Here is a 15,977-nt window from a genome sequence, read left to right as displayed (position 1 = left end):
AACATACGCAGTTTTCCCATGTATCGGCTACACCGACGACTACCAGCAGAAGCAGACTGGCAATGAGTGGGAAAAACAGGATAAACACTGGACTCCTAATAAACGAGAGAAGAATGAACGAATTACATAAAAATCACGATCGATTGTCTCATATTATCAAATGTTTCTTTTTGATTTTGTTTCGCACACCACAAACATACCACGGACTAGTTGCCAGGGCGAAAAAGGCTAACCAAGTCAAGGCTAGCGGTAAGGCCAGCAGATTGTAGACGGCCGTGGCGTCGCGATGCAGACGGTATTTAGCCTCTCGTTCCGGATCGACGAATGTTTGCGTCAGCAAATTCGTCGGGATTGCACCACTACTGGTCGACGACCTTCTGACGGCGATTCCTACAGGTCTGATCAAGGTAGGGATATCAAGGGCGGAAATGGATATTTATTTTAAAAATGTTTGATTGATAAAACGCTAGGGAAAATCTGGTTTCCAGATAGTCATCCACAAAATGTCCGGATGAATATGTACAGAGAAATAACGCAGTGAAACGTGACTTATCCTGCTGATCACCGGAATGCATAGAGAGAAAATCCTCCCATCAACCCGGTAAGTTTTTTGTGGTGCAGTAGTACATCGCGGTAATAATAAAATATCCAATCCGTTCGTCCGGAATGAGTAAATTACCCGAAATGCTGTTGTTCATTCAAGTGATTTGGGCGTAGCAAGCTCCGATTTTCTCCGGCAGATTCTCCAACGACCACCAAAGACGTTTTGTCTACTTTGCTGCAACGCTGGAAACAGCTACACCAATTGCCGGATGGATCGGATGCCTGGCAGACAGTATTCACTGCTACGGCATCACCAATCATTTCAGGGATGTAATTGTTAGTGGACAGAACTTTAGAAACGGCCATTGTCGTGGCCTCTGAATGGTCATTGATCACTTTGCTGGATTCCTCTTCCGCCGGAAGATTAATCTATAATTTTCAAATGGATCAAAACGTTAGAATGGAATGATTGAAAAAGTATTAAGCGGATCAAATCGTAGTTTTACTTCATTGCGGGCACGCAGGATGAAATAGGTCTCGATTCCGGCTGTGCGGAGGACCTGCTCTCGTTTCTCTCCGTGAGCCGCTTCAACTTCAAATTCATCGCCAAGGAAGCTCAACGTCCGGCTGGATACGTGAACCCGACTGCATAGGAAACCGAATGATTGATTCAATCATTCACATTAAATGATTCGTTTCCCCGTAACGGGGAAAATGAAAAACGGTAAAAATTTAATTCAACATCACGCGCGCGCTACATTTGCTGCCAAATAAATGCTAGCAGGTAATAAACCTCATAAATGAAGTGGGATATTTGACATAGCTCGAGGTCCGGAGTAAATCAAACGAAAGATCAATCTAACTGGCGGCTATTTCTTTATTGGAAACAAGATGATTCCCCCCCCCCCGCATCTCCCAACCACCCACCGAATTGATCAAAGAGGAACGGATGAGCGCGTTTGGCATAGAACCGTTTTCTAATTAAGACTCGCATCGTTCCATGACTTCCAGCAATCCAGCGCTCGTGTGATTCCCTACATGTTTCCATCATTTCTTCTCTCCCGTTCTCCGTGTGTGTGGGGATTGTGATGGAGCACTTATTCATCAGAGAGTTCGAATGTCTAAGTGTGTGTGTGTTCTTTGAAGTGACTATTGAAAATGGCGCCTGACTCTTTTTCTCTCTGGTCCCGCAACTCGCGATCGTGATCTATAAATAGGGAGTCACCCTGAGATGGAGACTACATAGGAGATGAGAAAAAGAGACTTGATATAGGAAACCCCGCGCGGATGTCTATAAATCAAGATCCAGCAGGAGGAGGAGATAGAAGGAAAAAAGGGGGACAGGAAGTGAAGCATTCTCTAGGATTCTTATTTCTCATTGTGTCTCTGCGTGAATCTCCACGGTCCTTATTTCCTTTTTATGACACGCGCCGCGTCCATATTCTCCGGAAGAGCCCGGCCGAGTCGTTCTCCCTCTCAGTCTAGAAGCCTCCCACTCTCCGAAAAAACATACCGCCTCCGCTGCTGCTGCTGATTCGGTCGTACCGGAAAGACTCGCTCTTTTCTTTTACATCTTCCATATTTTTTCTTTCTTTTTTGTGTTACGGATGGATGGATGCGAAGGATAGAGATAGGGCTGGGATACAACAAAACATAGTTTTTTTAGACAGGCAGATAAACTCACCCGGGTTGGCCGCTGCTCTCCATCTTGTTGGCCAACTCGACATCTTGACTGTAAACGTCAAACTGCCACTGACGTTGACCTAGGACGCCAGCCAATACGGCCCCAGTGTGGATTCCAACTCGCATGTCCACCGGGGAGCTGGTAGACTCACGAACGCATCTGTCAACACACCAACCGAGAGAGGCAGGAAAACAAAAACGGAACAAAAGAATAACACGTCAATCAAATGTAGTAAAGTTCCCTTAATCAAAATGAGAAAACAATCAAATTCGAAAATAGCGTAAACATTCAAAGATAACGGCCGAATCGAATGAAACAGAAGAATTGAGCACAACAACAAAAAAGATCAATCGAGTTTTTCATCACTTTTCGTTCATATATTCCGCATCTTTTTACTGTTCGTCGCCCGCCCCCTGCCGCAGCAATCACATGAGCTTTTATTCGCTGAATAAATAGAGATATGAAAGGAGAAGCTCAACGCATTTTACCTTGTTGAATAATTCAGGAAAAAATGGAAAAAGAAAATTTCAAATAAGGAGCTGCACGCTCCTCCGCGTCCCGCCGAACGAGATTGAACTGTAATGGCGTAAACGCTTTATGCCCTTTCATCCAGTTCTTGTTTCTGCCTTCTCCCAACATATAAAAATAAATATTTTTCCGCTCGTGTTACACATTTCCCCACTCTGTGTGTGTGCGCCGAGATGCTTTCTGATTTCCTGTTTTTCTTTCGAGATTTTACACGTCCGGTCGTTCATCAAGCAATGCGGGACTAAAAATAGTTGGAGCGAAGGAGGATCGACTGAAACATGTTGAAAATGGGAACTAGAAAAAAAGGGGGGAGAGAGCCGTCAGAAAGATTCTTTTCCGGCGACGAATTTATGCATTTAAAAATAAGAAAAGCGGAAATAGATGCCCCCCCCCCCGACATCGGCGTGAATCACACCATCACTGCGGCCGTGATACACCACAGTGGAATAAATGTACGTCCCTTTCTTTGTAGGAGACGTCCATTTTGATCCGTTCTCGTGCCCGTTTGATGAGCCAAGTGCACTCGGCAGTGTTGTTGAGACTGTCCAATAAAAGCAATGGCCTATACAGTTCCCCTCGCTATAGAGCCTCGCTATACAGTGTGTATAGCTCCAGCGTGTACGTATATATCTTTCGAAAAGGGAGGAGAGCTGCTACTTACTTGAACGTGTGTGTGCACCATGACAAACAAGGCCCCTATAAAATCTCTTGAGTATACCAATCCCAGAAATGAACTTTCGACAGATTGTCCCGCAGCACCTCACAATGAGACCCAATGCACAAGTTGCTCCTCGTCGCTGCCACTTTCTCGTTAAAACTTTCAAGATGATGAAAAGGGGCCCAACCGCAAGCTCCTCAAGATGTTTCTGGCATCCCACCCCCCTAGCTCTGAATTAATTCTGGGAAGAATAAAAAATGGAGGAGGGAAAAACAAGCGACTCGATGCAACTATGCAATTCCGTGATTGGAAATCTTAAAAAGTTGGGAGACTAATACTCTGTGTGTTTCCTGCACTCGACAGCAGTCGAACCGAATGATCGGAACTAGGATCAATATTGTTGTTGCCGAAATACCACAGCAGCTCCTAACTGAATGCTATAATAATAATAATAACAGCCGGAAATTCTATTTCGGTCCGGATGAACGGCGGAATGTGGAAAGAAGAACGAAAGCTAGGCGGCCATTAAACAAAATTTGCGCTCGACTCGACAATGAAAACTGGCTGGCTCTCTCCCTGGAGAAATTCGTGAAAAAGAAACAGAAAATTAAAGACTATTGTGTGTGTGTTTAATGCCGCCATTATAGTAGCAGGCGAGAAGTGTGCTGCTGCGGGAGTGTGTATGGCCGAGAAGGATTCGACACACGTATGCAAGCCTTCACTAGGAACGTGTCTTGAAGAGGAGAAGATCGATAACGCAAGAGAGGATTGATTCCGTCCCCATCCGTCCGTCATTTTACTTACTTGATGGCATCTATCATGGCTAAGCCCATGTACACACATAAAACGGCATGGTCAGGTCGCTCCACCGGTGCTCCACAAATGCAATAATAGCAGTCGCCAAGAATCTTGATTCTCATTTGATGATATCTCTGTGTGTAAATACAAAAAAAAAAGGTAAATCAATCAAAATCAAAGGAGCCAATCAATTGAAACAACACAAGATCATGACAGATACTAATAAAAAGAAAGATACGTACTATCTCTGGGCTTTTTCTTTAAGCTTTTCGAGCGGATCGATAATCTAATCAATGTAGATGTAACAACGTACCTGAGAGAGACGATCAAAACGGGCAAATAGCTCGTTGAGGATATGGACCAATTCCGATGCCGGGTAAGTCGACGAGATGGCCGTAAAACCAACAATGTCCGCAAAGAGTATACTGTGTAGTCCATGTAATACACGAGACATAAATAACGAAAAAATGGAATAGAAAGAAAATAAAGTCAGCAGGCACGAAAATCGATAATGTGGCAAATGGAATATGTCGAGTTCATTCAACGTGTGTGTGCACACACAGAATCTATATATATATGTATAGACCCGCGTAACATTTCGTTTTTTCCCAGTGCTGCTGGGGCGGGTGTGTGGGAGTCCAGCATTTCCATTGAACCCAAAGACCAACTTTTTCTCTCTACTTGTAACCCAACGGCATTATACATTTGTAGGACTTATCCTGCATTATTTTCTCCGCAACCAGATTGAGTACGTGGCAGTGGGTACAACGTCGGGGGGAACAATTCTCGGATATTGGACGATCGCGTGCACGTTCTCTCCTGTTGCCCGGAACTATTGAAAGATCTCAATCAAGTCTTGTAGCTCTACTCCCCTTTCTTATGAACGGGTAACATTTTGGGGAAGCAAATAAACGGAAGGATTGCAGATTGCGGTCAAACGTTCGATATTCGTGTAGCTTGCGAGCCTATCTTCAATAAACAAGTAGAAGAAGTCTATGGAACATGGTGGAGACGGTCGACCGAGCGTTGCCCGGTTTTCTTCTTCTATCGGCAACTAGGCGACGACAGCAGAAACCTAGGTGCCGTGAAATCAAACATGTACATCTTTCACTATAATGCCAAAACTGATTTTCTTCACCCTTCTGGATATTAAAAAAGCAAAGCTATATTACGTCTGAAGATGAATCTCAAGTTACTACATTGAATTTAATATACCTATGTAATAGAGAAACTTCTTACCTTATGAAATGTGAGTAGCTCACACACGAACGATATAAACGTGCAATAGAAACCAACTGTTCAGAAAGTATTGCCCAGGAAACTCTTTTGTTTCTCTCAACCAAACTTTTTCGTTGTGCAATAGCCCTCTAGACCTTTTATTTTTGTGTATCTCATATTGCTTTCGTCTCTGGGCATTCTTAGAGGCACAAATAAAAAAGTGTTTTCCTCTCTCGACAATCTTTATAAGATATTCTACTTTGGGCAACACTTGACGAGTAAACACATTTCACTGTGTATTTATATGGGCTCCTAGTAGATGTCTGCTGGGGAGATGTTGTCGAACTTTTTCGTGAATCCTCTTAAAAGGGGAGACAAACAGAGGTTCAAGAGTTTTTATTTGGTAACGATAGTTTAAACGATGTGGTTCCGCGTGCCAACATGATGGGAAACGACAGAGAAGTGTTGTAGACGCAGAAAAAAATAGATCGATTGCGCCAGTTTTTCTCAACGACTACGGCGCCGCCGCCATTCTCCCCACGTGTTTTCTGTCTTGTCGAAAAAAGATTTTTCTGCTCTTGGCATCAACCAGCCAAATGCAGTAACAGGAAAGTGGACGAATGAAAAATTTAGCTTTTTTTTTTTCTTTGAATTAAAAAAGATTGAGCTAACCGAGTTCTTCCTTCCTTTCAATTAACGACACACAAATCCACGAACACCAGAGGAGCCAGTTGATGATTCGTCTGCTACAACAGATTTTCCCTCCACGGGAAATTGGTAAAAGTCGTGAAAGTGTGAAACTTTCGTCTCCCGTTGGTAAGTCCATTTTTACCTTCAATTATTTCTTAATGTCAATGCCTTTCTTTCACGACACAAGAAACATTATTCACTGTTACACCTTGTCATGTTTCATTGTTAAATAAAGTAGTCTGGCTTCTGGCTTGACAGTTGTGGGCATTCGTAGGCTACACACTTTGGATTGAAAAGGAAACTGTGCTCATGTGCTGTCACTACCAACATACATTATTCAATTTCCCCAAGATAATATAAAAACTAACCTGACGTTTTCGTGTCGACTCATGTAGATCTTTTTGAATTGGCCGTCGTGAGCTGTTCCAAGGTCTTGACGCATCTTGACGGCAACGTGTTCGGGCAGCACAGACAACAGCAATTGCTCCTTTTCGTCGACATTGTATACACGGGTGAGTAAAAAATAGCCATTAATTTCATTATTGCACGATTGCCAAGGTGTGATTGTTGTTTTACCTGTTCTCTGGCTTGGCTCTCGATGGTCAGTCGCATTTCGAACGATTGGCGTGTGTCGAGGAAGGCCCTTCTCAATCGGATGTCGGCCACGAGATAAGCCACCAAACCGAGACTTATTGAACCGACGAGCAGGATCGTTTCTCCCATCAGCTGCATGTACAATCGCGAAAGTTTTGGTTAAATTTAAGAATAGTCAGCCAACAAACGAAACACGACAAGAGTCGTGAATTACTCAGTTGGATAGAACAATCAGATTATTTGCTCTCAGGTAAATTGGTGTTTGGGGCCCAGAAACAGATGGTCCAGCAGGGAAACATGTATCCGCTTCGAGTTGCCAGCCCCCATTTAATTGGTTTAACGCTAATCTCGTTTTTTCCCTCCCACCTTAGAGCAGGTCGAATGGCACGACTGCCTTCAAAACAAATTCCGTCTTCTTTTATGTTGGTTTCTTTTCTTCTTCCGGCCCTTCACTTCCTTCCGCTCGTCGTCTACAAGTCATTTTCGTAAAATGAGGTTATTACGTCGGCATGCTGTGCACGATGATGTCACGAGAGGCAGGACAAGAGAGCTAGGATGAAATAGCTATGACATGAAACATGTCAGTGGAAAGCCCTCCCTTTAACGTCAGAGTGTTTCTTTAGACAAATTGCTTTGATAACATCATCTTGTACGAGGCACCTCGTAATTGTAAGAATCCGACATGTACAACACACGCAGCACAGTGTAACTTGTATGTCTTCCGTCTCTCATGGGTGGAGCTGGTGGAAGAAGAAGCCCAAAAGAGAAGAAAGAAAGGGATGGATAACAATCTCCGAGGTTCCCTTTCAATCAGCCCAATCAACTTCTCCTGTTGCCCCTTTTTTTTCCACCCCACGTCCTCTTATACGTCTGTAGCTAGAGGGTTATTTCTACTGTGTACTTTATTACACGACCGCGGGCACGGGAATATACCCAAAAGAAATGAGGAGGTGGCTGAAAAATCAAATCCCGATCCTTTTAAAGAGAGAATCCTGGACGGCCTTTTTTATGTATTCCTTATAATTGATTCGCTCCCCTTTAATACCCAACCGTTTGGTAAACTGGGAGATCCTTCTTGGGTTCTTCCTTCCATTTCTTCCACTGAATTAAAAAGCCAAAAAGGCGAAGCACAACTTTGTGGCCCTTGGAAGTTTTCTCCATCGACTTGCTTTCAAGAGATGGAGAAAAAGAGAGGGAAATCATCGGAGCGAGAAAAAGAACGAAGCGAAAAAGTGGATGTTTCCATCTATTCTACATAACACGACAATGGGGGCTCTCACGCTGTCACGCACGGCGATTGGCGGGAGTTTTAATAGCTCATTTTTCATTGTCGGTTCGAGTTCTTTTTTTTTCTTTCGCTCTTTTCCCTCGTTTAGCTTGTCTACACGTTCAGCTGTCAAAGAAAATCCCAGTCGGGGCATATCTACTAGGTAGGAATAGGAAAAAAATAAAATAAAAAAGGGACGCGAAGAATCTGGTCACGGCCGAGCCGTTTTTTGATTTCCAAATGGTTAGCTGCTTTTTTTTTTCAAAATAGAAATGAGAAAAAATCTTTCATTCTTTAAGTGTTTGAGATGTTTTGTGGCCCAGAGAAAACGGCGGATGACGTGATCGCAGTCATTTGGCGAGCTATGGGTGTTCGAAGGCAGAGTCTGGACCGGGGGAAAAAAAAGACGCTAAAAGTTGGACGACGGCCAAGAATCAAAGGGAAAGAAAGAAATAAGACACGGACAAAAGTCGAAATGATAGCCGAGAAAGAAAGTTTGTGTGTGTGTGCGATTGCATAAACTGTGTGGGTAAAGTGGGTGGAGCACAGTAACAACAACAACCTGTTGATGAAGAGTAGGCCGATGGATGCCGGCCTCATCCCACGACGTGAAGGCCGACACGGCGAGAAAGAGGAGACTGGTGATGGAGGTCAAGAAGAGACAAACTCGCAGTCTCAACGGCAGTGTGACACAGGTCAAAAAGTTTATTAAAAGAAGCCAAGTGAGGGCCCTGCTGCCTTGATCGGACGACGGAACGAAAGCCAAAAGACCCAGGATCAACATGTTGGCCAACAGCCAAGAGGCGTAGGTGAGACGGCCGGTGGAGGTCACAACGGCGGCGGCGGCTGCTGCTGCTGCTGCCTGTTGATCGGCCTGTCGACCGGCGGTGGCAGCGGCGGCCGAGTTTTTCTTCTTCTTGCGCCCACGGATGTAGAAGCCGAGCGAGGCCTGGGCCACGGCCACCACACTAGACACACCGGCACCGATGAGCACCCGCGACTGGAGCGCCTGGTCCTGTTGTTTCAACGAGAAACTAACAGCCGAATGGACGGCCACCAGACAGCCCGTCAGGAAGAAACAATCGAGGTCCGACTCCCTAGAACGTTGGCAATAGTTTTGATAGAGTTCTTCCAGGGCAATATCGTCGAATGCCCTGTGGATCACTTTGGTCCCAACGGTCCATGACGGCCTGCCAGCAGCCGTTGCCGACTGCTGGATGGGCTCTTCATCATTGCCGGCTACCGTTTCCATCGGCAATGACGTCGACCGGCAGCATTCACCACTGTCGCCTCCGCCACTGTTGTTGGCCTTGTTTATAGGCATCTTGATGGACGTAATTACAGCACTACCGTCGATCCATCCTCTCACGAAGAGGTGCACAGCTCAAAACCATCTCCCAAAGTGCGAAAAATTCCAAAGAAACGAATCTCTTTTACGTCGTGAGAAAGTTAAAAAAAAAATGCGCCCGTCTCTGGCACGACGTGACTCGGCCAGAGAAAGTCCGTCGACTGAACGTGACTGCCAAGCGCACGGCAGCTATAGTCGACTCTCTTTGGGCCCCCACCAACACTTTAGTGCCTCCCTCGTATGCAGCATATATACCGCCGCCCTTCTGTCTGTGTGTCTGTCTGTGTGTGTGTTTGTGCCAGCGTGACTGCAGCGGCTGTGGGCAACTGGAAAACAAGGGCCGGGCATAAGCGGCAACAGGAATACAACCCAAAAGTTCCTTTTTCTTTTTCTTATCCAAGTCGTTTCGTCTCCACTCCGCATGCGCGCCACACTTGATGATACGATACGATACGATACGGCGATCATGTGAGAGGCAACAATGAATTTACTCCCTTATTCTTTATTTTATTTTATTTTGTAGTCATAATATTCATATTCAGGTGGCCTGGAATAATCAGAACAGTGATGCAATCTCCCAATTAATTATAGCCGGTCATTTTTGGTACCCTGGCGTCGTCGTCGTTGGGATAGAGAGAGAGAGAAATCGTGCCATTCACACAATTTTGGGTCTCCAACTGGGGGGAATCGAGATCGAACGGATAGGCAAACAAGGAAATCTCCATGTCAATTCTGCGTACCTCACGACCCATCGATTCACTTTCAAAAAGTTTTGTGTAACGAATTTTCCTTTCTAATCAATCAAATATCACCAACCACTTTGCGGGCCAAAGACGAAGAAAAGATGGTTAATATTCAGTGTGAACTCGCGCCCAAAATTGACAGACCGCCAAAAAGAGTTGTGCAACAACGTCCGGTCCATTTGGGTTTTTTTCAGCTTTTTGTTGAGAAGGGTACCGAAATGCCTGGAATACGCAATCTAAATAGTAAATGATGGGCAGCACGAGGTGGGTTGGTAATAGGTGATGAAACATGGCACTATTAACTATTTTTTTCCAACCGGCCGCACCTTTCGACTTGGTCTACGAACGACAAAAGCTTTGCTAAGAAGCTCCTCACAGCCACACCGCTCGTGCACTGTGTAGCAATACCGGGAATAGAGGAGAGGGGATTTGATCGATCCAGTTGGGAAAGGAAAAAAGAGTGGCCTTTCTTTCTTTATTGCCTTTGCTTATTACAATATTTAGTAGTATGTTTGTTTTGACTCTTTTTTCTTTTCTTTTTCCCTGTATGTGGTTATCTAGGAGGAAGATTCATCTAGTCGCCACTCCTTTGGCCTTTCACACAGCACGCGGTTGACTGGGAATAACAGCAGGTATATAATATACGTCTTTACAAGGTTGTTTAACAAACTCACCGGGACTCGAGTCTGTTTCAACTTTTGATTGTTATGACTGACAGCCACCGCGTCGGAGAGCTCGACTCTGTTTGAGAAAATAATACCCACACGACGAGTGGTGGTTGTTTATTTTCAGAATTGTTGATCGACTTGCTTGTGATTCTGACGAGGTATTTTCCAGAATTTTTTCACGGGGAAAAATTTAAGGACTTGTCTCAGAAGAGCAGCCCATCTCTTTTTTTCCCCACTCCAATTTGCCAAGGAGGAAAGAAGAAAGAACTCTTTGACCTCCTACCAGAGGTTTTTTGGCGATAGGAGGCGGCCCACAAAAAGTACTACTCGAGTTCTTTTTATTCCAGCGATGGAAATAATGACACAACATCAAAGTTTAAAAGGCAGGAAAATTGATGAATAAGTCGAAGAAGAAGAAGAAGTTGATGAATAGAGAAATGGGTAAAGAGAGGAAGTCAAAAGCTTTGTGATTACAAGTTTCTGCAGACACAAAAGGGAATTTCGTCTTCCCCTTGACTACCTTATTCCTTCGACGTTATTGATTTGCCCCTACGCTAGAGGAAGCCCAGTTTTTTAGATTCACATTTTTGGGGGGAGTCTGTTATTATTTATTTGATCTTTGGCGAGGGGAAAAAGATGATGCAATACAAGTTCTCGAGTTCAGTCGACCGAATGTCGAGAGAAGCGTCGCCTCTATTGGTGGTCCTGTCCAAGTAGTTGATCGTCAATCTGGCGTGGTCACTTTTGATCGAGTTCAGCTCGTCTGACCTTTTCGACATGCATTGCCGGTTGTTGTTGTGTCAAGGAGATGTAGACATTTCTTCTTCTTTTTTCTCCTACCCAGTTTGTGTGTAAAGTTTTGTCTCCTACAACGGCGCATTCATCCGTCTCTCTTGTCGCTTCATCATCCATCATCTCCTTCATCTTAGTTGGCTCGATGGTCTCTCTCGTTCCCTATTTGTCTTCTTTCTCGCTAGACTCGCGCACGATTGCGCTGGCATATTTGAAAAAATTTTCCCTATCGCCTGCTTTTTGCCTTCCACGTTTACGGCGGATTAGACTGCCCTTTATATCCATCTGTCTTGTGTGCCACTGCATACCCAATGTACAATTCCGTTTTCTCCGTATTTCTACTTTTGATCTGTTGGCTGCTCTTTATGCTACTGGCAGCAGCACATCCTTGGTGTTCATTCAACAGATTTTTCGCTGTCCTTTGATATTTTCACAATTCGAACCCTCCCCTCCTGGCTCTTAATTTTCTGGCTATAAGATAATTGATTCCGGGGTTTCTGTCGGTAGGGGACCCAATTCCATCAGCTTTTTGCGTTAGATTGTTGCCAGCGGTTTAAGTTTGCTAGTGGGGGTTTCCTCCACCCAACTCGGCTATTATATGCATAATATTACTTCTTCTTCTTCCTTTTTTGTTGTCCTTGTGTAATCGCGGATCCGGAATAATTCAATCAGCCAGCTCTCCTCCTCTCTACCAACTACTTAGACTCCGTCAACCGCATTCAGTTGGATTCTTCTCTCCTCGTGGCTTTAGAATGTGCAGTCATTTCTTAAAGAGCCTTTTCTTTTTGCTCCCGTTTTTTTCCTCTCCAACTTTTCCTTTCTTCTGGACCCGAGACCTTTCCCCGTTGCCGTTCGGGATTGGGAATATGTCTAAGCCGCTGGCACGGGTAGGTGGATGGCGAACGGAAGTCGAGCAATACAAATATTGACATCCAGAGACCCCCTCCTAGAAGACTCTAAGACTCCAGGATCTCTTTCCCTGACTAACCAATCTAAACTGAAGCTCCTTCCACCGCCACTCATTTTCTTTTTTTCTCTCTTTTCCATCTTTTTTTTTTGGGGGGGGGGGGATTCAAACGGATTCCGAATTGCACGTTCATGTTTTGGCAAACAGTAGAACTCGTTGAACATACAAACAAGGCCGTCGAATTTGATTTATTCAACTGGGTTGGCCAGTCGAGATGAAGAGTAAAGTGCGTGCAACATGTATCGATTTCAAGACGCGATGGCTCATTTCGTCAGTGGCATTTCATTCGAATTCAATTGATTAGTTTCAAAACTTGATTGGGCCAAATCGTGGGAAGGAACGGAGAGGATGAGAATAGTTCTAGCGGGGTAGGACGGGAAGTGAAAGAGGATGAGAACATTGAGGGGAAAGGTATGCCGATCAGCAGTCAATTTTGGCAACATCCCACGATGTGGCCCACGAGGCAATGAAATTATTTTAGATTAATTCAGAATTGTGTAGAATGGTCAGAAAATTGAGGAATTTTATTTTAAAATTTTGAATAGCATTATTTTTTTGGAAAAAAAATGGTCTTCGAAAATTGATTTAAATTGCAACAAAGCTCCGAGGGACCCACAGCATTTTCCGTCAAAGTAGCAGGCGAGCAGGTGGTCATTTTCGCGTATATTTTATTCACGACTGTGTGTTTTGGTCCATTTAACCGTTAATCTAATTTTAAAGCATTTTTGATGATGTTACCATACTTTACTTTCATTTACTTCATTTCTACGTATTACCATACATTTTCACTTTACTCGAAAAGTACCTAAAAGTATTTCACTCATCATAGTGAATACACTCATCAATCATAGTGAATAGTAAAGATACGTATAGCTCTTTTTACAGTATGTAGTAATCTGAAGTAAACAAATGCTTATGTGTAGTAATAGTGTAGTAAAAGACAAATAGAGTATGGTCAAATGGGTACGTAGGCAAACTAAAGTTTTACCCAATGAGCCAACAGTGTTGGCGAATGCCTGGGAGTGTCTGGTTGTCTGTGATTTGATTTTGTTTGCGAGATGATTTGTTACAGTTCTTTTTGGGTGTTCATTCAAAGTTGATTGGCTTATCTGTGGATTGCAGGCACTTTTGGCCGTGTCAAGAATGTCGTCGTTGAAGCGGATGAGACCGACAGGAGCAGGAGGAGGGGAGCAGCAGCAGCAGCAGGAGGAGGAGGGCGGTCAAAGTGAATTGTCGGATCCGAGTTCCTCGACAGGAGCGGCGAATTTCCCGTCGTCGTTGGCCACTCCTTTCACCACCACCAGCAGCGTCCGTCCCAGTGGAAGGACGACAAATAACGACCAGTCGTCTCGTTTCGATAATCTCTCCCGTCCGTCTTCATCCATCCAACAAGAAGGAGGACGGTCGACGGCAACAGCAGCAGCAGCGTCCAAATGGAGTGATGGGGTTGTCGGTGGTAGTGGTTCTCGGCCGTCGTCCGCCGTTGGCCCCACAACGACTTCCAGCAGCGTCTTCAACTTGCTTTTCACTCCGGGCAGCAGCAGCTCGACGGCCACTGACAGTCGTGTCGACACAAGTCAAGGAGCCTTTGCCCGACCCAGCGGACGGGCACCCCGGAGCTCCTCTCGCTCGTCGCTTGCACCAACGCCGGCCGCTACAAATTTATTCGCCGCTTTGACAAACGAAACACCCAGACTGCTGGCCGCTCCTTACTTCTCACCTCTTCCGGCGACCCGTCAGCAGTCCCCACAGCAGTCCCCTCAGCTGTTTGGCAAATCACCCTACGCCAACAGTTTACCACCACCGACACCGACACCGTCAGCAGCGACTCCCGGTGCTCAGCACAGAGGGCCGCCAGTCATCACGCCACGATTAACAGCTGGAGGAGGAGGAGGTCGGTTGACTGTCGGAACTCCTTCCGTCAGCGCCACACCTAGGACCGGCCAGTCTCGCCCGCGTCGCGATGACAACGTCATAGTCGGTAATAATAACTACTTACACAAGTCTTATCCGTTCTGTTGTGAGTTCAGTGGACTCATCAAACTCGCTATTTTGGCTACAAAACGGAAGCTGGGCAACACAAGTCCGGGGATGTATTTCATATAATGTCATTGTTTTCTCGTGACGATGCGACGTTATTAACTTTGCTCTTTCGAAATGGAAAGTTGGATCGATCCTAGAGTCTGGCTCTGGTCCCTTTTTTCACTTGGCCGCCCCGTGACTACATGACTTGCCTTTCTCCCCCAACACTCACCCCCCTCGATTGCCATACAGATCCCGTTCCCTCTGCCCCTCTTTCACTACTACACCCATGGCGCAATGCAATGTGTTGCATTTTTCAACGAGATCCAAAAGGGCCAAAGAGAACTGTGTGTGTCTCTGGGTGCTGCTGGAAATCGACACGGGAAAAACACGGCCAGCACTCCCCGGCGCCCCTCGGCAACACAAAGAAACTGCAAAGTTGAGAAAAAAACAACAAAATGGTGAAGCGGAAAAGGGGGGAAAAAAAGTTGAACAGGAGCGAGCACTTTTTGATGAGAGTTGCAAGTGACGGGACGACAGAATTGGCATTTTTGAATAATTGAACCACCCAAGTTTATTTCCCCTTCCCACTGACGAGGGGGAAAGAATAAGGGCAACTTAGAGTGCTTCTAATAATTTACTATCGATAGAAAACTAATTTAGCGGAGATAAATTGCGTCCTGATTGTTTCCTTCTTCTTCCCCCCCGTCTGATTCGCAACTATTAATTTTCTCGTATTTTCAATTGGAAATAGGATTGGTGCACGGGCGTGGATTCGCTCGTAATGAAGTCGGATTGGCCGTCATTAACTTGACGGCCTGCGAGCTTCACTTGTGCCAGATGACCGATTCCCACGGCTTCGTCAAAACGCTGACTAAAATGAATCTATTCCGCCCGACGGAGGTAAGAAACCAATAACGATACTCCTCCGTCACCCCCTCTCATTTCTTCTTTTTTGTCTGACACACACACACACACAACATATACAAAGACGGTGGGGCAAATCTCACGCCATTGTTTACACTCCCGTTTCTTTTCAATTCCGGCCGTAGTTGTCTGCCTTTCTATTCTTCGTTGGCGTTTTTTTTTTATTACTATCGATTTCTTTTCTTCCTTTTCCCTTCTCCTTTTTGACTTGGTGAGACAATAAAGTCGATAGGAACTTCCACCCACACATCCAGCCCCACTCCCTCCCCTGTGGCCCAATAGCTCGACTGTTTAATCCTCTTCCATAAGTATAGGGGATGGAACGAAGAAACTGCCGGCGGTCCAAGTTCATCGTGAATTATTGAATACTTTTATACGACACGAGCGTATGTGTGTACATTGGGGAAACGCCATCGAATAAGCTGTAGGCGACGGAGGAGCAGCTCTATGCCCTCGTGGCATTGGGTGGCGATGATGGAGTTGGATCGCACACAAATTCTGTGCAAACACACTTGAATCCATCAGTCATC

General features: G+C 45.1%; 3 protein-coding genes across 7 annotated transcripts in view; 1 reads left to right on the top strand and 2 right to left on the bottom strand.

Moving 5' to 3' along the window:
* Positions 1–2,773, bottom strand: part of LOC124311287 (putative uncharacterized protein DDB_G0286405) — a 22,854-nt gene extending 20,081 nt beyond the window's left edge. Inside the window, exon 1 of the mRNA XM_046775721.1 lies at positions 2,728–2,773. The gene's annotated coding sequence lies outside the window, so the exon portion shown is untranslated. The remainder of the gene's footprint in view (positions 1–2,727) is intronic.
* LOC124310879 (adenylate cyclase type 3-like) overlaps positions 1–9,492 on the bottom strand; it is an 11,884-nt gene extending 2,392 nt beyond the window's left edge. The window contains exons 1-10 of the mRNA XM_046774996.1: positions 8,543–9,492; positions 6,696–6,845; positions 6,488–6,606; positions 4,525–4,636; positions 4,218–4,345; positions 2,228–2,386; positions 1,050–1,188; positions 680–972; positions 201–398; positions 8–95 (exon numbers count right to left, since the gene is read on the bottom strand). Coding sequence (XP_046630952.1) covers positions 8–95; positions 201–398; positions 680–972; positions 1,050–1,188; positions 2,228–2,386; positions 4,218–4,345; positions 4,525–4,636; positions 6,488–6,606; positions 6,696–6,845; positions 8,543–9,304 — 2,148 coding nt within the window. The 5' untranslated portion in view covers positions 9,305–9,492. The remainder of the gene's footprint in view (positions 1–7; positions 96–200; positions 399–679; positions 973–1,049; positions 1,189–2,227; positions 2,387–4,217; positions 4,346–4,524; positions 4,637–6,487; positions 6,607–6,695; positions 6,846–8,542) is intronic.
* The window catches only part of LOC124310884 (mutS protein homolog 4-like), a 23,274-nt gene continuing 13,439 nt past the window's right edge, over positions 6,143–15,977 (top strand). Inside the window, exons 1-5 of one of the 5 annotated variants that reach the window (XM_046775007.1) lie at positions 6,143–6,245; positions 6,515–6,631; positions 10,633–10,703; positions 13,621–14,479; positions 15,275–15,423. In XM_046775007.1, coding sequence (XP_046630963.1) covers positions 13,642–14,479; positions 15,275–15,423 — 987 coding nt within the window. In that variant the 5' untranslated portion in view covers positions 6,143–6,245; positions 6,515–6,631; positions 10,633–10,703; positions 13,621–13,641. Of the gene's footprint in view, positions 6,246–6,482; positions 6,632–9,685; positions 9,797–10,632; positions 10,704–13,178; positions 13,201–13,620; positions 14,480–15,274; positions 15,424–15,977 lie in introns of those variants that run through there. The other 4 variants (XM_046775002.1, XM_046775003.1, XM_046775004.1 and 1 more) reach the window with 4 other exon arrangements.

Source organism: Daphnia pulicaria, chromosome 8 (assembly GCF_021234035.1).
Source record: "Daphnia pulicaria isolate SC F1-1A chromosome 8, SC_F0-13Bv2, whole genome shotgun sequence".
Lineage (NCBI taxonomy): Eukaryota > Metazoa > Arthropoda > Branchiopoda > Diplostraca > Daphniidae > Daphnia > Daphnia pulicaria.
The sequence above is the reverse complement of the archived record's forward strand: the minus strand, read 5'-3'. Positions and strand labels throughout refer to the sequence as shown.